The sequence below is a fragment of the Rhinoraja longicauda genome, chromosome 28, assembly GCF_053455715.1.
Source record: "Rhinoraja longicauda isolate Sanriku21f chromosome 28, sRhiLon1.1, whole genome shotgun sequence".
NCBI lineage: Eukaryota > Metazoa > Chordata > Chondrichthyes > Rajiformes > Arhynchobatidae > Rhinoraja > Rhinoraja longicauda.
In genome coordinates this window covers 11,141,461-11,169,356 of record NC_135980.1, presented here as the reverse complement: position 1 = coordinate 11,169,356, position 27,896 = coordinate 11,141,461, and the positions used below count along the sequence as shown (strand labels likewise).

Below are 27,896 nucleotides of genomic sequence, written 5' to 3'. Positions count from 1 at the left end.
TGTGATGACAGTTACAAACAATAGATAAGCTGAAACATTTAGATAAAGAAACAGCAACCAGACACAAAAAAGGTCAGAAAAATAAAGAATGAAGCAGTTTATTGAAGTAGTACTACATTGGCCAGAGCTGTTAATAGTAGTAAAAGAAAATTGCATAATCTGAAACGGTGTACACTGGTGAATGCATTCATACAGCTACAAATTCATTAGAAAATTATTTTAATCTTCTTTGCATTACAAACATTTCTTCTCAATAGAAGAGGAATTGTTTTCTGAAAAACCCTTTTACATATGAAACCTGACAGCTGTTTTTTTAATCAAAATATACAAGACAATGCTTCCATATAAAAACCGGTTTTGTTCCCCATAGCCTCTCTAGGTAAAAAAAGTTATGAATATTTACACCTTTTTCAAACATTCTTTACAGCTGAAAAGAGGGAATATTTCTTTGAAGAAACCAAGGACAAAAATAATGGTGGTGTATTTTTGTCTGAAAGCTGAATACGTTCAGTAAACAGCATATAAACAGGAACAAAGATTGAATCCACTAAACATACAGCCACCATTCTAGGTGCACAATGCAATATTACAATCATATTTGAGGGCTAGAGGAGGGATTGTAAAATGTGAAGAACTAAGACTTCAGAAGGCACAACAACTTTGGTCCATGAAACCCTGAAAACAAAACCCTAAAAATCCATTATGGACTTGACATGTGTCACTGAACAATATTTCTTTAAAATAAGCAATTGCTCATTAAACAGTTTAGGCACAAGATGAATGTGGTCATTAATGAACACTCATACAAAGAATTAGTCCAAAGCACAAATGTTCATGTTATGACTCCAGCATTTTGCCCTTATTATGGAATGTTTGGGAAGTGGATTTGAAGTTTTTCTCTTCACTAATTACAAGGAAAAGCAGATGGTTACATTTTGACAACAGGAAAACCATCACTGGGTCACATGCCATTTTAATCCAAGTGCTAAGAAACCCGTTTTCAGTAGTGGACGACTTAATTAAGATTATGACCATTTCAATTAAAGCAATAGGACTCTGTACATGCCAAAAGGGCTTGTAAATGCCACAAAATCCACTCTCCATCACCCACCCCCCCCCCCCCCATCAAGTTAAACAAGCAAAGTCCTTAACCGTCCAAAAATAAAAACTGCAGCAAAGTGTTGTAGCACTTCAGTGTGACAGCACTGCTATAACTAGGCTCCTACATCCAACCTGACAGGCCTGCAATTTCCAGATCATACAAGCCAGCCTTGTAAATGAATATCAAGAGAAATAAAGGTCGTGCAGACATTTTGAGAATTCACTGGGAGACCATTGGTCTGTTGTTTAGATTAGCAAATGGAACATCCTCCTAGCTACCCCACATCGCCATTCAGACTTCTACCATTCAGAAAAAAAATCACCTCCCCTCCCCACTTGCTTTACTTTGTTAGTAACCTGAAGGAAACTCTGGGTAACAAATGTTTGATTGTACTCAAAAATATTTACCAAATGAACAACCACAGCACAGAGCCAAAACCAATGCATGCGAGGCCAACAGCCACCTTGTGCACTAGCTGAAGACTCCAAGTACTGTAGTGAACACTTAGTAGTAGGAACCTCTTTGACAATGCTGTACTCATGCATAAGGGAACAATGCAGGATAAAAATGGAATGAAATATTGAGTGGCAAAAAGACAGATTGATAGAACTAATGAAGAGCAAAAATAAAATGAAAGCAATTTACCAAATACAGCAAAAACAAACTGCACACCATGTCAGCTATTCGGCTGATATCACAAGTTAATCAGCAGGTGTCAGAGCACACTGCAGACTACTGACACCACACCAAGTCTACTCACAATGCAGGTGTAAAGAGCAGAGATTTCCACTCAAAAATGATTAAAATTAAAAAAAAATCTAAGATACAAGATAGAAAATACACATTCTATGGATTAAGATAATAAAACACACTCCAGCTATAAAATACAGATAGATATTGAATATAGAAGGCAACAAGCTTAGGCCATTCAAAATCGGAACTGTTCCTGGTTACCAGATGGACATTTTACTTTGCAAAGGCAGAGTAATACAATTTCCTCCTGGAAAGTCACCATTAACTAGCACTACTGACACAAAGTATGAAGGCTGCAACTCACACCCTTAACATAGGCCTGGAAATGCATTTGGAATTAGCAAACAAAGCTACCCTTGCCCGATTACATTAATATCCATCCAATTACTTGCCCTGTGCCTTTACTCCATGGATTCATTCAGTGACATTCAACAGCACACACAGATAATTCTTTTCTGAACAGGTCACGACATGCCAGTTGTACTTGCCATGTCTGAACCAAAAAATTCAACTTGCCAATTGAGAAATGCAGCTCTAGTCCGTAGCAACTCTCACATCTACACTGCTTCAATTAGTTAAACATACTCAACATACCAGAGGTTGGATGGATAGGACTGCAAACTAGTAACTTTGGATTCAATGGTTAATTTATGGCTAATACAGTTCAAACCTACAGCTTCTTCCCACCCACCCCTGTCCTTTGGGTAATGGCAACACTTGAGAGTAAACAGGCAGCAAAAATTGCTTGAACTTTAAAGCATATAACCAGAAACAGATGTACAAATTTTAAATGGCCCTTGTTTCATTAAGACATTAAGGCACAGAATAATTATTTAAATGAAAATATGCTTAAATTATCCACACTTCTGTATTATAGTGGTATGGATACCCAAGGGTAATGGGGTGAGGGTGATTACAAAATTCAAAAAGGTTTAGTATACAACCTGAAGTTAGGTTCAGCGGTGGGAAATCCAAGAAAAATGTTTGGATTTTGTAAACTTTTGGAAGAATTTCAAATGCCAAACAGCAACATTAGCACAAGCCAATCAATGAAAACTAACTGGGGTTGGCAGCACTGCTACCGAAAAACAGGATGTCATTGCAGTAAACATGCAAACTTTTCTCGAAAATAAAGAACTGTGGTCACTTTTGGGTCATTTTCAGCTCTGCAGCTGTTTTGAGGTCTAGTGGTATCTCTGGAATAAGAGACTCATTGTGCCATAGGCCAAACGGGACTCCAGGAGATAGCTGGAAGTCCATGTTCAGAACTTCAAATAGTGGACTTGGAGAAGGAGACTCTGAGGTGGTGGTTTTCCCCAAGATCATGATTATGAAGATCAATAAGAGCTTGGATTGCCTCTTCCACTGAACTCATCTGGATGAGAGCCATCTTGCGATCCTTCCTGCAATTACAAGCAAATAAAATTTCAATAACGGCACAGCTAAAATGCATGACCACAGAGAATTGAATGAAAGATTATCTGGAATTGGATTTTAAAAATGCAACTCACTGGAAGAACTTGAATCCCTTGACCATGCCTGTCGTGGTGGAGAAGAGCATCTTGAGATCCTCTTCAGTAACTGAAGGTCTGGAAAGAAACAGACAATGAGAATCCTGCTGCTCGTCAAAGATAAGAGCAGTCAGTCAACCTGTAGTACCAGCCATGCCCAAACACTACTGTTTCAAACCAGTTGCCCAAAAGGCCCCACAAAAGCCCGAGACCAAAAACTCCAGCAAATAAGCCTCATCAACTGCTAAAAGTAGGCAGAAACCAAAGTGCAACAGCAATAGTGGCCATACTTTAGGTTTCATTGGCTAAGATTTCATGCACCGCAAACAGTGACTGGGTCTCTTCAAAGATGGCTTCTCCCAACAATGCATATGTGAAGGTAATGTCAGCTAACATTTCACAGGTTTAACAGCAGGGAAGCTGTTGGTGCACAAGTTGTCATTCCAACTTTACACATTACAAGTTGCAAACAAAATTGTGTGAAGGCAAGAGCAGGAATCTCAGACTCTCAATCTACGAGGTGTAACAAATTCTCCAACATCCAGAACAATAATTGAACATTTGAGATTCAATAATCAGATTCAAAACAAATTTAAATTATTGGGGAATGGGGCGAGATGGACTCTTACATAAAACCAGCATGAACAATGTACCAATTTCTCCCATCTGTGATTTTTTAAGGTGCTTGTGAAGAGGACCTTGAGGACCTTGCACTGCTGAGCTGATTCAAGGAACACAACTTAGGAAAAACATTCTGACATTGATTTTTCCCCCTTCAAAACTAGTAAAATGAGTGGCAATTGAATATTGCAAATAACTGACCAGACACAAGTCACACCTGCGGACAGAATGCAAAACCACACTTACGGAATATTGGAGAGATGAAGGGTGGCAGAAGGAGGAAAGATGTTTTGGAAATTCTTTGATCCAGGTTTCTTAAAACGATGCAGTGGTGAGCTGCTATAGTCCTTGGTCAATCCCTGGTCCTCCTGGCCCTCACGGGGAAGCTGTACTGTCTGGTGCTTGGACATGGTCACACGCATTGCCTTCCCGTGAAGCCTCTGACCATTCAAATGGCTCATAGCTAGGGAAAAGAGCAATCAATTGAATTCAGCTTGAGACACAGTTGGCATCAACACATCAGCGTTAGAATGGACCAAAGGGAGAGAATACAGAATTGCAACGAGTTAGTCTGACATTAGTAGGAAAATTGCTGGGATCTTTGAAGAAAATTAGGAAGAAACAACGGAAATAACCAGGTCATCTTCAGTTTTTAAAAGGGGGTGAGAAGGAAAGATAGTGTTCATGAGCAAGAGAGCATGCAGAAGCAAGATGCAGGTGTATGGAGAAATAAAGAGAGGTGATGGGACTGATGGGATTATTATGCTGGGAGACAGCATGGACTCCTTTGCCTCCTGCTGAAGTAGGGATTTACAATGCCTGGGATGTATTGTGCATTCGCCCAGGTAGGTGCATACAAAGAGGAAGCCAGTATTACAAAAGGAAATTTAAACAAAACCACAGATGGAAACTCTTAGCAGGTCATGTTACACCAGGTTGAAGACCAGAGATGTCAGTTCTGTTTCACTCCCTACAGATGCAGCTTGGCCTACTGCGGGTTTCCTGTATTTATGTTTCTAATTTAGTTTCATGAGGGGTTGGCCTTTCGCAGTTGAAACAAGAAGTCCCTTTATTCAGAGGGTAGTGAAGCTTTGGAATCCTCTCCAAGTGGATTGCAGCAGCTCCATGGTCGAGTAAACCCGACAATGATCAACAGATTATTTTTTTTGAACAATCGGGGTTAGTGCAACAAAGTTCAGTAAGGTAAAAAGTCTCATGATCACAAGGGACCAAATTTACTTCCTACTTTTTTTCCGTACGGATAATTCTGCTACAAGATAGTTGCATTCCTAAGAAGCCCCGGGTTAAAGAAAATTGTATTATGACTCACAATTACAATCTCCCCCACACATTTGCAGGATTTTTAAAAAAGTCCCTTTTAATGGTTGCAAGTTTATTTGTTAATATATTTGCTGGGCAAAAATACTAAAAAGTCCTTCGTACCTCTACACAACTCTTAATAGAAGCAATAGCGTATCAATTTAAACCATCTCCTGCAGTGAAAGGTGCTGTGGTCTTAAGAGACAATGGTGTCTGAATATTGCAGGGAGCAATAATTATCACATTATATTATAACCAATTAGGCCAGCGTAATGCAAATAGTGTTCCCCTAATTCATCGATTGCATTATATCCAATTTGTGTTGTGGGACTATAGGTTATAGCAGAGCAAGCTTGTAGAGGTCTCTTGAAGAGCAGATCTAACTCAAAATAAATGGAGAAGCAAACCAGAGGGAGTTGTGGCTTAATGCACGATGATCATGTCTTTTATAAGCAAGGGGAGAAGAGAAATTTAGAACAAAATAGGATTCAGATCTTTGTTAAATAGAAGAGTACAGCACATCAGGCCCTTCAGCCCACAATGTCTACTGAACATGACACCAAGTTAATCCTGCCTGCATCCGATCCATATCTCTGGATACCCTGCAGATCCTCCTCTGGTGATTCAATTTTCATCCCAGGAATGTGTAGGATAACCATTCAAAATACCTTTTAGTTCAAGGATTAAGTGCTAGAATCTCCTTGGAGAACAATTTGATTGGAGACTTACCCAGTTGTGCTTGAGTACAGTCAAACATTTGAACCAAGGCATTTTCTTTCTTGTTGAAGAGTATCTTCACACGCTGCACATCACCATACACTCCTTAACCAAAGACAAGGCAAGTTAGCACATCCATTCATTTTGTCCATTAATTGAGATCCAACACATTCAACCAAAACTTCACAAATCATTTATTTTCTCCCAATTATCAAAATGCAGAATTGGATTGCTATGAAAACCATAGCACTCAGGAGAATGAAATTTAGTGTCAAACTAAATTATCAATGCCACAGAAATTTGAGTTCATCTACAAGTTATGATTACAAAGGCATGCAAAGCACCCAAACATGCATTACTGAGCATTGTATGCAAATCAAAGAATCAAACCATCAAAATTATAGCTCAACTGAAATTATGCATTGAAATAGCAAACTGCAATCTTCAAATATAAAAGTTTTAAACAAGAAATAATAAAACAGATAATAAAGTGCTAACAATAACATACCGAAAAGAATAAAGAGGCATTGGGGCGTAACTCTCTTTAGAAGGACAGCAGAGCAAGGCAGCGGAAGACAGGAAGAGGAAAGGAATCGAAGGAGAACGAAGATGGAACGAATCATCCACAACGAAGGGTGGTTCCCACAGAATGGTGAATTGGTTCATGGTTCAAGATGGTTAATTAAGGGGCAGGTTGGTCCGAAGAGTATTGTTGAAGCACAGGAAGCATGGGGACCGTGCAGTCAGTTCACAAAGGAATCCGTAACAAGGGTGGGGAAGGGAGAAAGGGAGGGAGAATGGGATGGGGAAGGGAAGGAAAGAAAAAAGTAGCATAAAACAGGTCAGTACACATGAGAAATTTAGTGTTCCATTGGTTGATCAATGAATTATTTTTCATTATTTCATAAAATTAAAAGCTGTATCACGTCACCTAAGAAAAACGCATGCTAAAGGGAAAAAATCTACGATTAAATAGACGGTTTTATTCCTCAAAAGCGGTAGTTGTAAAGCCTTTCCAAATGATATCATTTACAGCTATAGGGTATTGAACCTCCACCATATTTATAACTGAGCAGCAGAATTTCAGTCATGGTACTGCTGTCTTACCAGCAAAACACTGCATTCAGTTGAAAGGCAGAGTTTTGTATAGTACGGTACCAATTTTATAGCTGCTATGATCCATTATTCTTACATGACTCAACATACACCATTTCTGGGGTCAAATTTAAACAAGACCCATAAAAATAGTTCATCCAATCTATTAATACCCCCACTTCTCAAAAAAATTATGAGCAAGTTAATGCTTCCCCAAGCATGGTAACCATTTGCAGAACTTTGAAATGACTTTAAAGACATCTTGCATGTTGCCAAGTGACTCCAAATACAAAGATCCACAGGTACTTTCAAGTGTATTCAAATTAGTTGGTCTTTCTTTAAACATAGGTTAAAGAGGCAAATCTATTGGGAGAGCTGCAATGCAATGGTGGGAATGATGCAACATTAGGGACAGCACTGGAATTTATTTCAATGTAAATATCGTGGACAGGCTGTTGATCCCACACCAAAGGGAAAAGATAGCCACTGACAGGATTTATTTACAAAGAGCCTGCAAAGGCCTCAGTGGGTCAAATGGCTGGTTCCTCAGTGGTACGGATTCTTACATATTTGTAGAAGCTGCCAGCATCAACACGTCCAAACGACACAGAATCTTTTGAACCGTCCCAATAATTTAGGATTAACCATTTACTATTATCCATAAACTCCAAAAATGTGAAGTTGCTTTGATGTATTAAACAAACTCAAATTATCAAGACATCCCCAGGCTGAGGAACAAGCCCCAAGGCTCAGCACCAAAACGAATTTGTTGCATTTTAGAAAAGGGCAATTTACTCCCACTTAGTCTCAATGAACCAGGTGAGGCTTCTTGCAGAAAGTGTGGGCTGGGTAAAGGACAGCTCGGAGCAATCCCACAGCCTCAAACATCCGCTGTCAGAAGCTATGTCCAGAAAACATATACTTTGCAAAATAGAAATGAAATCTTCAAACTAGTTAGTGGATGGGATAGACATGCTGGATTAAGGACAAAGGGAGGGAAGGAACAGGAGAGCATGCGGGACTGAACAATATTTACTCAAACGTAATTATCGATTGGGGGCAGTGGTAGATAAATGTAATCCCAAACAGCGCATGGTTTTGGGGAGGATAAACTAGGCTTGGATGTTTCTAATGAATGGCAGCATCACTGGAACCATTGAGCAACAGAACATTGATGTATGTGATCAAGTATCCCTAAGGCAACAGCACAGGAAGACAAGGCGAAGAAAGCATATTGGACACCCAATTTAGTTTGCAGCAATACAGAGTGGGGGAATTATGGTATAACCATACAGAACATGGTTAGACCGAGTCGGGGTACCGTGCTGCACTATAGGATGGACACAATTGCATTGGAGACAATGCAGAAAATTCACCAACAAAAAGAAAATCACCATTATTGGTCAACAGTGATCGCACTTGTTAAGAACAAAATCCGTACGGATCAAATCTTCATGATGAATGCCAGCAGTTCTGATTGAAACGGTTCGAGCAAGGATAGAAGTCAGAAACCTCTGCTCACTCTGTCATTGGTCTACACATGCCACCCATTCAGAGCATTAAATTTCCATTGAATTTAGATAGGAATCAGCCCATGGAATCAGTACAAGTAGCAATACAGATTCCCTCCCATCGTTTAAATTAATGGCTCAGTTTCCACAGTGTTCTAAGAATTAAAAAGTAAAATTCTAATTCCATTGAATGGCACTCTATAGTCTGTTCTGTTTAACTAGCATATAATGTAAATGCTCCTGTATAGTATAATCTCAGTACAACGTCAGTACCAGATCAGAGGAAGTCTTTCTCCACTAAATGTAGGGGTGCCCCAGGAAGCACTAGGCAGAGAAACAAACAAGTTAAATTGGTGGAAAGTTACATTAAAACTAAACGTGCAGAGATTAGATTCAACTTTGTTCATTTAAAAAGTACACAAAGAACTCAAACCATAGCTTTGTTTTAGTCTGTTACATTCCTATAGCTTCTTCTGAAATCAAAAACACTGAAAGTTAGATTACATCATGCAAAGTCACTCCAGAATGCCTTGCTGGGGACCAGCCATCTTACATGGGAGATCATGACAAGACTCCAGGACCACATTACAGTAACGAGTTGGGAGATTAACCACGTTTCCCAACTGGACAAGAGGGAGCAATTGTACCTGCAAACCAAAAAACAATGGAAGCTAAAGATGCCCTGTGAAAGACTACAAATCATTGAAAAAGCTAAACAAACATTATTACTGAAAAGCAAATTAGCAATGTATCTGATGAAGCAATGCATTTGGACAGAGTGGATGGAGAAAGGGATGGAGGTGGTGACTACTCAAAAGCACATTTCCTTACAAAAATCCATATGGAGATTAAATTGAAGGTGGAACTGTGCATGGAGGTAAATTTGGTCAAAACGATAAACAATGAGGATGGTCTCTACAATTTAATTTAAAAGACAGCTAAAGTTACACACATCTTTGAAAAATTACATTTCTTTGTCTTAATCTAGAGAACGAGATCTAGTTTCACTTCGTTAAAAGATCCAAGACAGTTTAATGCAAGCAGGCAAAAATAGTTCACGTAGCACTAACCTCAGCATTCAGGTTGCTGACCAGCAGGACAGCATTGGCTGCAGAGGCGAAGCCCGGAATCCCCATGCGACTCGCTGCTGCAGCGGCAGCTGCTGACGGCATGCCAAGTGGAGCCAAGGCCCCATGAACCCCTGGGACAGACAAACCTATTAAATGAGATACAAAATCTACTTAAAATAACCCCCTGAATAAGCTTCAGTTATAAGCACAACCAAGAGCACCCAAACCCATGTAATGCAACGACAGATAATACACCGCACAAACTCGCTTGACCATGCAATCCTGCCTGCTGCAAAAGGAAACAGAGAAGTAAAGCCTTGTCACGCAAAGCTATTCTACAGTAAGCACCATGAAAACATCCAGGAGTGTGTGGAAAGAGATGATCTGCCATGTCCTAGATATGAAAATGAGGTAAAGAAGCCACCCAAAAGGACAGAAGATAACACCACTCTCTGCATCCAGTTATCCCACACCTTGCTTTAAATGCCATGCCAACCTGGAACCCAAACAGCGATCCACAATTTCCTCCCCATTCAAACTAACTTTTCCGATTAGTCAAAAATTAAGCTGTTGAAAATACCACTGAACAAAATGTTACCAACAAGAACAAGGTGCCATAGAAAAAGGAGGTAATAAGAAAGTCACAGCATATAATGATTGGACCAGATGTAGAGAAGTTTGCACAAGTAACTTCAAATTTTTGGAATAAAGAAATCAATGCTATTAAATTTCTTCTTTAAAAAAAATCAGATGTAGTTAATAATACACAAATAGGCCAGTGCAAATTTAAGTATGAACACGTATTTTGTACGCCAGATTTGGTTCCTCATGTCATCCAGCATCCAAGGTGGGTGGATTCCAAGGCCAATGGAAGCGTGTTAACACTCCACCACTGGAGCTTTACTTTCCTGAATGCAAGGTTTTCAGGGGGATGAAGGACAAAGAGGAAGAAACTTATTTGGTAACAGAAACAAAACCACAATCACAGCATGACAGGCTAGGACAATCAAAATCAGTTAAAGGGAAAGGAACATGTTGTATCATTGCAATGAACCTACAAAGAACAAATAAGAGGGAGTTTTAAGAGGAGAGGAATACTTCCAGCATGAAGAAGTGACAATAGCATGTACACTCCAGGTACTCACTTGCCCAAGTGCTAGAAAAACATTATAGATATTTGATAAACAACGTAAAAATACAGAGCACAGCATTCTTAAATGCAGGAGAACTTTACTCAGTTTGCAGCATGCCTAGAAAATAGGGGGAGCAACGAGGAAAATAATTCTGGAAGTAGTTTTAGGGAATTCAACTGGGCAGAAAGAAGACGCGCCATTACTGATCACGGTTATAGATTGTTCTTTTCCACAAATATATCCAAGAATTTCCAACAACAAAAAAATCAGAGAGTAAAAGTTATAAAATGGGGAAATGCTTCTTTTTAAACCAGAATGAGCTGCTATTTAAAGGAGAAGTGGAAAATGAAATGTGTAAGAAGAAATACTGAGTAAAATCAAATAATGCATTAACAGATGCAGTACATAAAGAGAATAACTAAGCTGCAGTAAGGAAACAAAAGGGGTACTCGATGAATGTGTCGAGATAAAACTGAATATAAAGAGCTGTGTGGTGTGCAAGAGGGCCAAGAATTTAGCTATAATATTTCAATAAGCCTGTTGTACTCAATGAAGAGGAGGTGGTTGAGGGGATACTTAACTGAGACGCACAAGTTTTAGGACCCAAGAGTAAACATCCGGGACTTATTTGCCAAAGGTTCAAAACTGTGAACAGAGATTTCAAAGGACTTTTGGAATAGAGGAAAGAAAATACTTTTTCATTCAAAGGACACCAGGATCCAAGTTAGAAACAAACTGCGCCATTAAAAAGTACCCAAATGTGTAAATGAAGAGCTATAACTTGCAGAGGTATGGACCAGGCATTGAAAGGTGGTATTTTCAAAATATCCATAATGTTTATCTCATCTCTTTATATACAGAAATGTTGGTATCATGAATTCCTATGATAGTGAGTGATGCTATTTGTCATAGTAAATTAAATCTAAATAGAATGCGAAGAATACTGTATTTATTTATTTAAATAATTCTAGAATTAAAGTACAGGAAGATCGAAATTGAAATAGCAGTCAGTGAAGAGCAAAGGAGATCCATAAGAGTGAAATTGGCCACTCTTACTCCTGGTTTTGTTCCAAGACCTTCCTGGTCATTCAGTTCCAAATATAAAAGTTGGCATGCAGTAAGCTTGGAGATAAAGTTCCCACATCAACAACTCACCGGCTTGCTGGAAGGCAATACCAGGAGGAAAACCAGCTCCACCATAAGGCGAGGAGATGATACCTGGTGCACCTGGCAAGAAAGTAAGCCTGCATAAGCACTTTTAGTAACAAATTACTTTTCACAAGCCAATCCTTTCTTTTAGCTCCTGTTTAACATGCTTCAAGAACACTATGGGATTCTATCAAATAATTTTAGTTGAAAGCAGCTAATTTTCTAGAACCCGTGCTAAAATCAAGCATTCCTATACACAACCGCACAATTAACATGAGAGTTCCAATGAGGGGGTCTATCAAGAGTTTAAATACAAGGATAATTAAACTCAGCAGAATTCTGCAGATTGGTCCTGTATCCAAATTTTGGTCTTTTTTGAAGAAACACAGCCACACCTTAAATCCACGTGCCTTTGACAACATTATAGCATATGACTGGACTAAAATTCAATGCAAGTTATAAACTAGGAAAATATGCACCTGTAAAAGGAAACAAACCGGTAAAGCATTAGTAATGATTTTAGACAATAGACAATAGGTGCAGGAGTAGGCCATTCAATGCGATCATGGCTGATCACTCTCAATCAGTACCCCGTTCCTGCCTTCTCCCCATACCCCCTCACTCCGCTATCCTTAAGAGCTCTATCCAGCTCTCTCTTGAAAGCATCCAACGAACTGGCCTCCACTGCCTTCTGAGGCAGAGAATTCCACACCTTCACCACTCTGACTGAAAAAGTTCTTCCTCATCTCCGTTCTAAATGGCCTTCCCCTTATTCTTAAACTGTGGCCCCTTGTTCTGGACTCCCCCAACATTGGGAACATGTTTCCTGCCTCTAATGTGTCCAATCCCCTAATTATCTTATACGTTTCAATAAGATTTTGTGACAGTACTTGAGACAACAACCATTTATTTTAGCACCCATGAAGTTGGATTATGCCCTACAGATGCACAATAGCAGGCAATTCCTTCTAATCTCAAGTCAGAATGTGCTCACAAGAACAGCCAACTGCAAAGTACAACTTAGCCAATCTCAGAAAGGTAGTTCATTGCCAGACCGTGAAGAATTTCCCACTAATTGATTAGTTACAAATGTTACAAAAACCACTTAACATAACATAACATAACAACACTTTATTGTCACTCGGCACAACACCGAGCGAAATTTCAGCAGTCACACAAAATACAGCAAAAAGAAAAGAACACAGGACACCCGACCCCAACACAAACATCCATCACAGTGACTCCAAACACCCCCTCACTGTGATGGAGGCAACAAAAACTTCCCCTCTCTTCCCCCCGCACCCACGGACAGGCAGCTCGACCCCTACCGAGTTGATTTTCAACTATTGGGAAAGTTATTGTAAATAGCTCCTCAACTTATCAGCAAGTTCTCGGGCTTCAAAACTCGTACCACCATTAAGCAAGGTACCAAAATGTCCTTCTATAACTTTTGCTCTGCACCATAAAATTGAAAGTAACCACAAAGTTATACCTCTCAGACAGAATTTCAAGTGAAGTTGAAGATCTAATTTTAGAATGTTAAACTATGCTTGCACTGCACTCGCCACCAATAAGATTGCCTCAAAATTCCCATGAACAGATTAGGGATCATAAGTGTGTAAAGGTTACCAAGGAAACCATACACACACATGCGCCCACACTTAAAACTCCAGAGAGCGTATTTACCTAGTAGAGAGACTTCCTTACCAAAAGCGGCCATGGTTTGGTCTAAGGTTGGCTGGCTGTCACCAGATGGCAAGTCAGGACGCGTGTAGTCTCTGCTCTTGTCATTATTGTACTTAACATTAAGGCTGGTCAGCTTAGAGAAGTCAATGCGCAGAGTACAGCAGGCATTATAGATGTTCTGTCCATCCAAGGCCTAACAGAAGAGATAGATACACAAGTTGTAGATATATTAATTCCTTACACATTTTAATTACATGTATAATTTTAAAACATTAAGAGTAAATTCTAGGCCAGGCAGCATCTTTAGGTTATTAACATTTCAGGTTGAATGTTTGATTTTTGATTTTTGCGAATCCGGATGAGGTCACTTACCTGAAACATTCTGAAGAAGGGTCTCAACCCGAAATGTCACCCATTCCTTCTCTCCAGAGATGCAGCCTGTCCCGCTGAGTTACTCCAGCTTTTTGCTTCTATACCTGAAACATTACCTTTCTCCCTTCACTGGCACTTTCCAACCAACTGACTATTTCCAGCATTTTCTCACTGGGTAGAGTGAATGAATATTCAGAATAATGAAAAATGCGCTAATCGGGTTATTAACTTGGTCCTGCAGGTTCAGCTTGAGTAATCACACACCCGATGTGGCTTGTGGAATTGTTTTGGGCACCAGAGCCAAGTCAAAGTACATGATTACTTCAATACATGAAGCCAGCATTAGTGAAGAATATCACCATTACTGCTTGATCATTAGAATACACTTCAACATACCAGTTTAGCATGTTGTGCACAGGAGCCATCAGCATATTGGAGCAAGGCCTGGAATTGGTTATTCTTTGTGAAGGTAATGATCTTCAACACAGTGCCAAACTTGGAAAAAATCTGCAACCAAACAAAAACAGAATTATGTGAAAACAAATGTACAATTTAAACTGAAGAGTCACTAAAAATTATTGTACTGCATGAAAATCAAACATGTCTACACACAAAAGGCAATGTTGAACCACAATGACCGTTTAAACTCAGCACTCTTGGCACACAAGGTTCTTACCAATGAACAGCATTGCGTTCCAGGGAATCCTACGTCATATGAACGCATCATTAAAATCTCATTACAGCTATTCTAAACCATCCACACCAACTATTTATATTGAATATGAAGCAGATGAATGACAGCAGTATCTGCTATCAAAATAGGACAGCAGATTGAAAAGAAATTTACTAGTTGCAGTGCATGTCCACTTTTCCAATGTATTGTAGATATGCGCCAGTTTGACAATTTCATTCAGCCAGACTCAATTTAAACTTGAAGAACTCAGAACCTCAAGGTGCTGTAGAGCATTCACATCAAATATGTCAAATTTCTTTCACAAGAGATAAGGATAAGTTTCCCTAACATTAATGATTCCAAAAATAAATATTTTTTAGCGTATGGACAGCTCATATTTTATACAATAGCCCCAATCCAACAGCAGCCCCAAATAAATTGGACCAACACCCCTTCACCCACAACACCAGTCACTTCTCAGGCCCCTCCCCCAAATCATTTCAATGATCTAGCATTAACTGCCAAGTTAGACTCACCTGGTGCAAAACATCAAGAGTAACTGGATAGAAGAGATTTTCCACAATGATTCGAAGAACAGGGCTCTGGCCAGCAAGATTGACTGCAGTATCTGGGACACCTGTTCCAGCAATCGCCATGTTTGCATTCTGCACTGCATTTACTGCCTGAAGAGCAGCTTGTGCTCTCTGAAAAAAATCAAACGGGAAATCTTGAAATACTTGGCTATCTTACGTTAAATCTCAATTATCCAATCACAATTGTACAGTACAGAAATTGATCCTATGTGCCCCCAATCTGTTACCCATCTACACCCATCCCATCTGTTTGCAATAGGATTACATCCTTTCATGTAGTATCTGTTCGTGCTAAATAAATTCCTCTTAAATGTAGTAATTATACCCAATTCCACCATGTCCTCTGGCAGTGGTTTCCACATATTGATATCTGTGTAAAAATAAACTTACTCCAAAGATTGCTTTAAATCCTCATTACAACATTACACAAGATAGATGCTCAAGGTCAGAATTCATGTATTGGTTTAATTTTCTCTGAAAACGACCTAATAGGTTTTAAGATGAGCAAGATGGTTAGAGGAAAACAAAGAAAAACATGGTTTCAACTCAGAATGTTTAAACTCTGGACACACAGAGGTCATGGCGACAGGCACTACATTTAAAAATTGTCTGGACAAGCACTCGAATCAGCAAGACAAAGATAAACTGAATACAAGAAAATTGTATTGGTACAAAATGGGTATTTGATGGTTAACATGGACTTGATGGACCAAAGGACCAGTTTATTTGTGCTGTTGGACTCAATGAAAGGTACCAAATGACACCATGCCAGTCAACAGATGTAGCCTCTCAAAGCAAGCTGGTTAGTCAAGAAACAGCATTAGCGATACAAATAGTAATGTAGTACTCACAGCCTGATTGGGAGAATTGTCAGTTTTCAATTCCTTGTGGTTAGAGTACTGGATGTAGATAGGATGACTCCTCAGGTATGGAGTGACAGTGCCATAGTAGCTAACCATTGTGTTGGCAGCTTCTTCAGAATTCATTTCAATGAAAGCCTATAAACACAAACACAAATCAACTTAAATTCAAAAAAGCAATATCTTAAGTATGATTTACAGAATTAAATTGGAAGCTACTCTGCAGATAAAGGAATAAGCACCGACTAAATTGGATAAAACAAAATTGCCATGCTTTTATCCGCCATAATGGAACGCAACTCTTGATTTTAAGGAAGTGTTGCTAGCAAGTCCATAAAGCATTGGCTGGTACGGATGATGCCCACACAATGGTGGCCAGATAGTCAGTGAGTCATCGTGGCCGGATGGTCACGACTAGCGAAAATGTTTACTTTGTTGTGAACACTTCAACAGCTGGTTTACTAGCATTTAGCTCGCTCACATCTGCATTAATAAAGATGGAAAAAGAACTCCACAGTAGGTAGCCCAGATTAGAATTACAATATGTAACGGATATTTATCCTTTGTTTGGGGAAATAAGACCAAAATCCACACACCTGATTTTTGCCTTTTAACATGAGAAGATTTGTAACTTTTCCAAAAGGCAGGCCCAGGGAGATGACCTCGGCTTCAGTTACGTCATTGGGAAGTTTGCGAATGTGGATGACTCTGGAAGGCATTATCCCCGAAATTCTATTCTCTCCTTTGAACTTCTTACTGTCGTTGCCATTGGCTGGAAAGGTTTAAACACAACGTGAGGGCACTCGGCCTTTCCATGTAAAATCAACTATAGACGAGGTTAATAGCGTATAAAATGTTGAGATACTTACTATATTCATCTGGGGGAGAAGAGTTGCTCATGATGTAGGGACCGTTAGTAGCACAAGCAGATAAAAGCTCGTCAGACCCCCGCTGTAGAGAGAAGAACAAGGTTTAAAACAAAAATCTTATCAATAACCGAAGATTAAATTTTGTAAACACAGGGTTAACTTTTCAGGTTCAGGATATTGTAACAAAATTCTCTCCAAGAGACGTTAAATGTTTTCCACAGTATTGTTTCATGTACAAATTGCACGTATTAATGGCTCTTCACTGAGACAGCAACCCTGCCTCAATGAATATTGAAGTGCAGCACTGGACACGTGGAATTAAGATGCCAATCACTGCAAGATGTGCTAAAGAGTTAAGTGGTCCAACAAAAAAACCTTTAGAATCCTGACAAATCTAGTTATAATAATTACTCCACTTCTCAACATCGGCAAGACCAAACACAGGCTCGGTGATCATTTCGCTCAACACCGTCGCTCAGTCCGCCTTAACCAACCTGATCTCCCGGTGGATGAGCACTTCAACTCCCCCTCCCACTCTGACCTTTCTGTCATGGGCCTCCTCCAGTGTCATAGTGAGGCCCAACACAAATTGGAGGAACAGCACCTCATATTTCGCTTGGGCAGCTTACAGCCCAGCAGCATGAATATTGACTTCTCTAACTTTAGATAGTTCCTCTGTCCCTCTCTTCCCCTCCCCAGTTCTCCCACTGTCTTCCCGTCTCCACCTATATCCTTTCTTTGTCCCGTCCCGTCCCCCCGACATCAGACTGAAGTAGGATCTCGACCTGAAACATTACCCATTCCTTCTCTCCAGAGATGCTGCCTGAGTTACTCCAGCATTTTGTGATACCTTCAATTTGTACCAGCATCTGCAGTTATTTTCCTACACCACTTGTCTGGATGTTGTTGCGAGACCGGCAAACCCTACAAAGACAGCACCAGAGCCCAGGATCATAGCTGTTATCAATGTGCCACCAATTAATGGAAAGATCAGTATTTGGTGAATGTACTCGAGAACAATGTCTATCATGGCTGCTGAGCTACTCAAGCACTGTGTGTTTTACTCTAATACTATCAACATTTCAGTGAAAACGGTGATATGGCAACCAGATACTAAAACACTGCTTCCAATATAAAAACAAAGAATTAAAGCTCTGAACAAAACATTTTATTAATTTCTCACATGGCCCAAACACTAAATATTGCCTTAAGCAATGCTGTACACCTTTTATCCGCTTAATTCTTAGGTGAAGCTGGGAGAAGATGCCAGCTGAAATATTAACTCTGATTTTGAAACATTTGGAATTGTGAACAGAATCAGTGAAACGTCCCCATAGAACATTGTCAACAAAAGGAGTAGATAGAATAACCTGGCCATTGTGAAACGAGATCCAGGTGTACAGATAGTGTAGGAAAATAACTGCAGATGCTGGCACAAATCGAAGGTATCACAAAATGCTGGAGTAACTCAGCAGGTCAGGCAGCATCTAGGAGAGAGGGAATGGGTGACGTTTTGGGGCAAGACCCTTCTTTTCTTCAGGCGCTTACTCCAGCATTTTGTGATATCTTCGATTTGTACCAGCATCTGCAGTTATTTTCCTACACCAGGTGTACAGAGGTGAAGCTGGGTTGGGGCGAGTTTGGTTTTCTAGCCTCATCTGCAAGCCAACAACAACCCACCTTCTGATGCCCCTTTTACACTTCAAACTTTAACGGGGGGGGGGGGGGGGGGCAGAAGTTTATCCTATAAACTTGAAAAATATGGAAGAATAACATCAGCAAACACCTGCAAAATCTTATCTAGATGGCCAAGTATTAAGTTTACCTTTAAGCAAAAACAAGATTAAATCAGGTGAACATTTCAAACTCATCTCATGAATGGAGTATAGTAACACTGTTTCAACGCAGCAGCTTCAATCACTGGGATTTGGTAGAGATAGTGACAAATGGTAGGATCCCATGAGAAACAAACCCCAAATAGTTAAGATTTTTAATTTATCATTAATAATTTATCCACACTTTGTTGCAGAAACGAGAAAAAAATAATCATTTCTGGGGGAAGGTCACGATAATACCACAGCTCCCACTACGAAAATAAGGTTGTTAAAAAACAGCAACTCCAAAAGCCCAAAATAAAACTGCATACAAATTCCATTTTCCCCCGAGGGCACAAAGGTAAATTTGATTCAAATCTTAACAAGCAAGCAACAGGAAAATAAATCTTATGCTTCCGGAGTACAATACTAAAAGTTGCTTTACAGAACATTGTTCTCATGGATAGCTGGATACTACAATATAAAGAGTGCATGAAAGTTGTTGTCGTGGCAATAGAATGCTTACCAAAACATCAACTAAAAAAAATCTTGCATCCAATTACAGAAACAGCCATTCAGCAAAATTAATCTCACTATAAACAAGGATCTCCACCCTAAACCAACTTGAATACGGCACAAGGTTTAAATATAGTCGCTCATATAGGGCAGGCACGCAGCTAGTTGATTTAGTCATGCACAACATGAACTCATTAACTATCTCTATATATTAATAAATAATTTAAGATCATCTGCTTAGCAAAATATCATACATTACTTCCATATGGTCTATTACACACATTGCCATTGTACACTTTCGACTATCTGCTGCCCACTGAACCAAGGGAGATAATGCGATTTGGAGATGACAAATTAAATCCTGTTAGTTTAAAACAGACATTCCTGTGCTTTGTTTTAGCATTCCATTTCCTGCCAGCGGAAAAAGCTGCCCTTAGCAGAGATAGAAATATCAAAGGAAATGGCCACGAATTAGTTTGCTGTATAAACAGGATGCAACTCATTCCCCCAAAATGTATTCACCAATCTTCTGTCTGGGCATCTAAAGAACCAAACACCAACCTTTTTTGCATTGTATCTGTTCCAAGAACAAAATGACACAGCTCACTATTAAAGATAGAGACAAAAAGCCAGAGTAACTCAGAGATATAGAACAAAGATATGCAAAAACAAAACAATGATCAAGGAAAGAGTCCATTGCTGGCTGTGGGATAGGTGATTGATCATCTTCTTTGCACATCTTTCATTCATTTGTTCTATATCTCTCCATATCATAGTCTATATCTTGTTTCCCTTTCCCATGTGATCTTTGGATTAAACCAGCATCTGTAGTTCCTTCCTTCACTATTAAAGATACCAACCGGACGGACCTTGTATTGGGAAAAGATCCAGGCTGGATGATCAGTTTCAGAAGGGGGGTGATTTGGAAAGTGATAACTCTAATAGTTTAAAGATAATTATTGATAAGCATAGGACTGGACTGAAGAGTAAAAGTTCTAAGAACGGGTGGTTGAAGACCTACTACAACAGTATTAGGCAGAGGTTGGGGAGAGTAAATTGGGGGAGCAGGTGTTATTCGGCAAGTCCACACCTGACATGTGGAAGTTATGTAAAGGCCCGCTGGTCAGGATTCATGCCCAACATATTCCTGTGAGGAAGAAAGACAAGGATAGCAGATTTGTAGAATTCTGGAATGATGAAAGACATTCAATGGGTAAAAAGTAGAACCATTCAAGGCAAAGGAGGGAATTTATACCTGGAATGAGAGAAAGTGTGCAAGATACCAAATGTGTACTTCGCATCAGTATTCACCAAGGAGGATAACAAGATCAAGTAGGGGTATATCAATATCTTACAAATACAGACCTAGATATCACTTGGGGACTGAAGAAAAAAATCACCAATACTAAAAACAAATATGCAGAACCCAATGGAGATCAGGAAAACAGGAAAAAGTTCAAACTTCAGCAGTTCATGCGTCATTCTGAAACAGGAAACAGATGTTGGCAATTTGAAAATATATTTGTGATGCTAAAAGTCTGCCGAAGCTGGATCACTAGTTTAAGGTGCTTATATTAAATTTAAGATTCAATAATATCAAAATGGGCAAAGTACCAGCTGAGAACGGGAACCAAACCAATTGCAGGGATCCAGAAAACATTGCACATTACATGTTTGAACAAGCAATTCTAATGAGGAAATGGCTCCTGTGCGATAGCACCCATTTCATGCCACAGGGCAGATTGCTCAGCAGCACTAAAAATACAGAAGAAACTGCAGTCTTTGCTAAGGTTGCCAATGAATTTCAAACAAACCGTATTAAGTTAATAAGAATGAAGAAAGATAATGCATGCATTAGAGCACTGCTGTCAGTGAAGACTGCAGATAAAAATGCATCTCTCTGCCTCCCTTTAATACATCAAACCAATTTCGAGTTAAGTCAAGACAAAAACTGTAGCCAATGCGTTTAGGCACTTTTCCAAAACCAGTTTCCTAATGCTTCATGAGAAGTCACTGATCTACAGTATGGTTGCAATTCCCACAAGATCAGTGACCTGTGCAATTAAACAGATAAATGGAGCACATTAAAACCAGTTGGAATTGAGTGTGGCGTGCTCAACAATTTAAAGACCATCTGGCAAAATGGCTGAATGTCCAGAGAACAGGAATGGGCAATGAAGGTCTAAAAAATAGAATCAGTAACTACTGTCAGAACAAGGAGGGAAATGATCAAAACAGAGCATTTACTGAAATCATTTAAACCAGTCAAATTTGACAAAGTGTCTTCATCTATCAATCCATCCACTAGCTACTTCAGAATGAAGTGTCATCATGGGGAAAGGAAGTATAAACAATCGGAAATAAATCATGCTACAAGGCAAGATAAATCGCCTTGTTCGTGACTGAAACAAGTCTCATGGGTGTGAAACTAATAGAATGAGCACTGCAGCCATGAGAACTGCAGATGCTGGTTTAAATCAAAGGTAGACACAAAATGCTGGAGTAACCCAGCAGGACAGGCAGCATCTCTGGAGAGAATGGTGACGTTTCAGGTCGAGACCCTTGTTTGGACTGATGTCAGGTGAGTGGGCAGGACAGAGACAGAATGTAGTAGGAGACAGTAAGACTGGTGGGAAAAATGGGAAGGGGAGAGGATGGAGAGAGAGGGAAAGCAAGGGCTATTTGAAGTTAGAGAAGTCAATGTTCATACCGCTGGGGTGTAAGCTACCCAAGCGAAATATGAGGTGCAGTTCCTCCAATTTGCACTGGGCCTCACTCTTGACAATGGAGGCCCAGGACAGAAAGGTCAGATTGGGAATGGGAGTTAAAGTGCTGAGCAGCCGGGAGATCGGGTAGGTTAAGGCGGACTGAGCGAAGCGATCACCGAGCCTGCACTTGGTCTCGCCGATATACAGAAGTTGACACCTGGAACAGCGGATACAGTAGACAAGGTTGGAGGAGGTGCAAGTGAACCTCTGCCTCACCTGAAAAGATTGTCGGGTCCTTGGAAGGAGTCGAGGGGGGAGGTAAAGAGACAGGTGTTGCATCTCCTGCGATTGCAGGGAAAAGTACCTGGGAAAGGGGTGGTTTGGGTGGGAAGGGACGAATTGACCAGAGAGTTGCGGAGGAAACAGTCTCTACGTAATGCAGAAATGGGTGGAGATGGGAAGATATGGCCAGTAGTGAGATTCTGTTGGAGGTGGCGAAAGTGTTGGGAGGATTATATGCTGCATGCAACGGCTGAAGGGGTGAAAGGCGAGAACAAGAGGGACTCTGTCCTTGTTGCAAACGGGGGTGCAAACGGTGGGAGGGGAGCAAGAGAAGCTGCAGGATATCGAGGAGGCCAAAGTGAGAACCTCATATATAAGGGAAGAGGGGAACCCCCGTTTCCTAAAGAATGAGGACATCTCTGATGATCTAGTATGGAAAACCTCATCCTGGGCACAGATGCAACGTCAATGGAAGAATTGAGAGTCGGGGATAGAGTCTTTACAGGAAGCAGGGTGGGAAGAAGTGTAGTCTAGATAGCTATGGGAGTCAGTAGGTTTCTAGTAGATGTTGGTCAATAGTCTGTCTACTGTTCTAATCCATTTAAGTAACAGGACAAATTTTACTCCAAAAAAAATACCAGTGGCATGGATTTAAAGCAACTGGTGTAAAGATTCAGAGGTCAAGTACGATACACCAATATGTTTTCAAGTTTGCATTATGCACTTTTAAAATGTGCAAATAGGAAGGATGCAGGTCAGGTTTGGAAGATAACACAAGGATTGACAGTAATGGATGTGGGCCAAACGGCCTCAAAGTGCTCAGATATTATGGTAACCCTTCAATTTGTCCTTGTCTCTGCCCAGCTATGCAACTGGCATTTCAATCTTTTAATACTCCTAGTTTCTCACTGGATGGGTGCACACCAAATTCTCAAGATAAACACAAAATGCTGGAGTAACTCGGGTCAGGCAGCATCTCGAAGATAGACACATAATGCTGGAGTAGACCAGCATCTGCAGTTCCTTCTTACACACCAAGTTATGTGCAAATAAGCTTCTGTATAATTCGCCAAGCCGAAAACAAATCTATCAGCATATTCGAGAAATCAGAGATAAAAATCAGAAAATATAGGAACTGCTGTTGAACTGAATCAGTTGCAAACAATGGATTCAGTTGCAAACTGGAAGATATTTGTCAATACACATGACTGCAGGGCTTAATCAAACTCATTCAAAAATGCACAAACAATTATTTGGGATTCACCACACAGATTAAAATTATCAGTACAAGGGCAATAGGAATGCCTGTACTTTTCAAAAAGTACTCGTTTTCACAAGCAAATATTTTTAATTGAATATCCTGTTGGGTATTCTTTTTCAGGGACTTCATGGAAATGCACTATACTAATGAGCCTGAAATTAGAGGAGCTGCCTGCCTACAGTAATTTGATGCAAAAAATATTCAATATTAATGGGAAACTAATAAGAACTGCCTAACTACGTATTCCGGGCCAATCGAGTCTCAGAGAAACTGGATCACAAGACCGATTATTCCAAAACAATATCAAATCAATCAATCATTTTCAGAGGAAAAGACATGAACATGGGAAGAGCAGCAAGACATTCCAATCCATATAATAAATAACAATCTGGAGCTGCAAACTACCCTGGAAATTTAATGGACAGATTATTAGGTTAATTTAAAGCCAAATAATGAGCAAAAAAACACATCAAAAGGCAGGAGCTGCATTGTGTATTCACACAAGACGAAGGGACCGTGCAAGTACTGAATCTGAGCTAATGTAATTAGAAGAATATCTTCCAACCAACACTTGGCAGTCTTTCACTTAAGTAAAACTGCAAATCTTATAAACAGAAACAGTACTCAGTCAGTAGCATCCATGGAGAGACCAACGGAGTTTCTTTCTCAGAACTTTGCAATCTACCTTCATGATTGCTCCAGGGAAAAGATTTTTTTTTTAAAGTCCTGGGAAGTGCTATTACCCAAATAGTTAGTGGACTTCAGTTGCACTCGTCTATGCTGCTTTTGGTGATAATTTCCCTGCATTTGTCAGAAAGGCTATGCAATCCAACTGGATTGCATAGCCTTTCTGACAAATGCATATGCAAATGACATATGCAAACTATGCAGCATTTGCAGAAATGGCTTTTTTTAAGGGCTTGCCAATTTTAATGTAGAAGATTAGCTTGGTAGATTAAATATAGTGGCTTGACAAGAAACTGATAGGCACCATTGAACAAAGTGGTTAATCTAGCATCATCACCTGTCCGACAATAGTTATTGTTTGTAATTCAATACACTCTAGGAATTAAATAATTTAGTTGTTTGAGTAAATGAATGAGCCAAAAAACACAATGCAATGTGCATTTTTCAAAGTTTGCATAACTTCTATACAAGCATGGACATGGCACAAATTACATTTATAGAGATAATAAGTCTCAAAGCAATCATGTAGGATCCCAACTGTTGAGTGAAAAGACAAAACCTACCTTTGTACCAACTGTTATATCTTGGACAATGCTGTGGGAAATAAAAACAACAATTAGTCCACAACACCTAGGTCAGTAAAAATACTGCAAATCACAGTTTAAAAGGAGGATTGAACTTTGCATCTAATGCGTCCATGTGCAACTTTATTTTTCCACAACTATGTGACCACAAAATACCATGCAAAAAATGCTCTCCTTCCACCCAATCTCAAGAGTATCTATATCAACATTTTAAAAAAATATCCTTTAATCAACGTTTTATTCTATGGGGCAATAATAAATTTAGCAAATCCAATAACATTGAAACAAAAACAAGAACCTACATCTGGCTCAGAAAAAAAATTGTCCCCGACTGCCGGACACACATCACATTTGATTGCAATTCTAGCCTGTCCCCCATGGGATTAGGTTGTTTGTACTCAACTCCTCAATACAAGACATCGGAACAAAAGTTAGTTGCACGCCCAACATGCCACTCAAACGTGAAGTGCCACCACCTCTGGGAAATAGCTATTTTAAAGACTAACTTTTATAATTCCTTTTGTTCAGATGGTAACAAAAAAAGGGGGGGGGAGTGGAGAGGGAAGGGGGAGAAAGAGGGTGGGGAAGGAAAAGTGGGGAGGAAAGAAAAGTGGGAGGGTGGGGGGGGAAGAAAAGTGGGAGGGTGGGGGGGGAAGAAAAGTGGGAGGGTGGGGGGGGGAAGAAAAGTGGGAGGGTGGGGGGGGGAAGAAAAGTGGGAGGGTGGGGGGGGAAGAAAAGTGGGAGGGTGGGGGGGGGAAGAAAAGTGGGAGGGTGGGGGGGGGAAGAAAAGTGGGAGGGTGGGGGGGGGAAGAAAAGAGGGTGGGGGGGAAGAAAAGTGGGAGGGGGGGAAGAAAAGTGGGAGGGGAAAGAAAAGTGGGAGGGTGGGGGGGGAAAGAAAAGTGGGAGGGTGGGGGGGGAAAGAAAAGTGGGAGGGTGGGGGGGAAAGAAAAGTGGGAGGGTGGGGGGGGAAAGAAAAGTGGGAGGGTGGGGGGGGAAAGAAAAGTGGGAGGGGAAAGAAAAGTGGGAGGGGAAAGAAAAGTGGGAGGGGAAAGAAAAGTGGGAGGGTGGGGGGGGAAAGAAAAGTGGGAGGGTGGGGGGGGAAAGAAAAGTGGGAGGGTGGGGGGGGAAAGAAAAGTGGGAGGGTGGGGGGGGAAAGAAAAGTGGGAGGGTGGGGGGGGAAAGAAAAGTGGGAGGGTGGGGGGGGAAGGAAAAGTGGGAGGGTGGGGGGGAAGGAAAAGTGGGAGGGTGGGGGGGAAGGAAAAGTGGGAGGGTGGGGGGGAAGGAAAAGTGGGAGGGTGGGGGGGGAAGGAAAAGTGGGAGGGTGGGGGGGAAGGAAAAGTGGGAGGGTGGGGGGGAAGGAAAAGTGGGAGGGGAGGGGTGGGGGGAAAAAATGTGGGGGAGGGGGAAGGAAAGTGGGGGGGGGGGGAAGGAAAGTGGGGGGGGGGGAAGGAAAAGTGGGGGTGGGAAGGAAAAGTGGGGGGGGGTGGGAAGGAAAAGTGGGGGAGGGGACAAGTTTAACGCTTGGCTACACGTCTGAACCGCAGCCCCGCACAGTTCATGCCCGGCCCTCGCTGACCAAAGGGAAGGGCTCTCCGCCCCATTCAGCACGGCCGGCGCCTCCCGAGCAGCGGGCTCCAGCTCCGCCGCCATTTTGCGCGGAGGGAATGGCGACTCGAGGGCTGTGGTCATCCCGTTCTTCTTCGCCGTTTCCCACACGCTCGACGGACGTGGCGAGCCGGGGACGAGATGCCGCAACCCGGGCCTCGTGTGTGAGTGTGGTGGGGGGGAGGGTCGTCTTACGGGGAAGGCAGCGAACACGAAACTCCCCCCGCACGCGTTTTTCCATCGCTTTCCTTTCAACCCCCTTTCCCTCCCTCCCTCGCCAGTCCGGTAGCGGCCCTTGGCGCGGAGCGGCGCGCCACAGCACAGCGCACCTTACCCGTCCATTGCAGAGCAGAGAGCGCAGGAAGAAAAACCGCGGCTTCCACCAGCCGACCCCCCAACATATACCCCCAGAAAATGGCGCCGCGTCAGTCACGGGCGCCGCCGCCTCCCATTGGCCGCCGGGCCGCGGGGGGCGGGACGCTCACCGTCCCTTTGACCTCCCATTGGACGAGGCCAACGGTCGACGTGGAGCATCACGGCCCGCAGGCGCCCAGCAGCCGGGCTTCCGGTGGCGGCAGCGCTGACATCAGCGGCCCCTTCCTTCACACGTTGTAATCCCACACTCAGAGAGCACGAGTGGCGGGCAGGGCAGAGGTCCCAGAGAGAGAGAAGGGGGGACGACGGGCTTGTAAAATAAACGAACGGGAGGGGTGAGGCGACGGAGAAAAGAGACGAGGAGTGGGGTGAGGGAGGGAGAGGGAAAGGGGGGCAGGGGAGGGAAAGGGGGGCAGGGGGAGGGAAAGGGGGGCAGGGGGAGGGAAAGGGGGGCAGGGGGAGGGAATGGGGGGCAGGGAGAGGGGGACGGGGGGCAGGGGGAGGGAAGAGGTGAGGGGGGGAGAGGGAGGCAAAGGGGAGGGAGGGAAGAGGTGAGGAGTGGGGAGGAAAGGCGAGGAGTGGGCGACGAAGGAAATGAGTGAGGAGGAAAGAGGCGAGGAGTGGTGGGGGCAAAGGAGGGAAGAGGAGTGGGGGATGAGGCGAGAAGTTGGAGTGCGAAGGAACGAATAAGTGAGTGGGGGTGAGGGTGGGATAAGACGAGTGGAGGGCGAAGGAAAGAAGAAGAGTGGGGGGCATTGGGGGTGAAGGAGGGAAGAGGCGAGGAGGGCATAGGGGTGAATGAGGGAAGAGGCAAGTAGGGACAACTGAGGGAGGGGGTTGACAAAGGAGAGAGGGGGCAAGAGATAGTTGAGGCGTGGAGGGCAAGGGAGTGAGGAGGTAAGGAGTGGGGGGGGCAATGGAGGGGTGGAAAGAAGTGTGGGGGGCGAGAGAGGGAAGAGATGAGGTGTGGGAATCAGGGAGGGAAGGTGTTAGTTGAGGCAGGAGGTGGGAGGGCACGAGGGAGGGAAT

At 41.8% G+C, this 27,896-nt stretch overlaps 1 protein-coding gene across 10 annotated transcripts; it reads right to left on the bottom strand.

The window, feature by feature from the left end:
* Positions 1–82: 82 nt before the first annotated feature.
* Positions 83–26,918, bottom strand: LOC144607251 (polypyrimidine tract-binding protein 1-like). 10 transcript variants are annotated; one of them, XM_078423957.1, is made up of 15 exons: positions 26,827–26,918; positions 24,867–24,897; positions 17,036–17,117; positions 16,763–16,938; positions 16,158–16,304; positions 15,250–15,417; positions 14,437–14,547; positions 13,669–13,861; positions 11,989–12,060; positions 9,701–9,867; positions 6,533–6,566; positions 6,037–6,129; positions 4,234–4,450; positions 3,367–3,444; positions 83–3,258 (listed from the first exon to the last, which is right to left on the bottom strand). In XM_078423957.1, exons 1-15 carry the CDS (start codon positions 26,832–26,834, stop codon positions 3,126–3,128), a joined length of 1,710 nt encoding a protein of 569 aa, XP_078280083.1. In that variant the 5' UTR covers positions 26,835–26,918; the 3' UTR covers positions 83–3,125. The 10 variants fall into 10 exon arrangements, with proteins under 10 accessions (XP_078280083.1, XP_078280084.1, XP_078280088.1 ...); XM_078423958.1 differs by having other exon boundaries at positions 9,701–9,846; XM_078423962.1 differs by having other exon boundaries at positions 9,701–9,831.
* Positions 26,919–27,896: the final 978 nt, after the last annotated feature.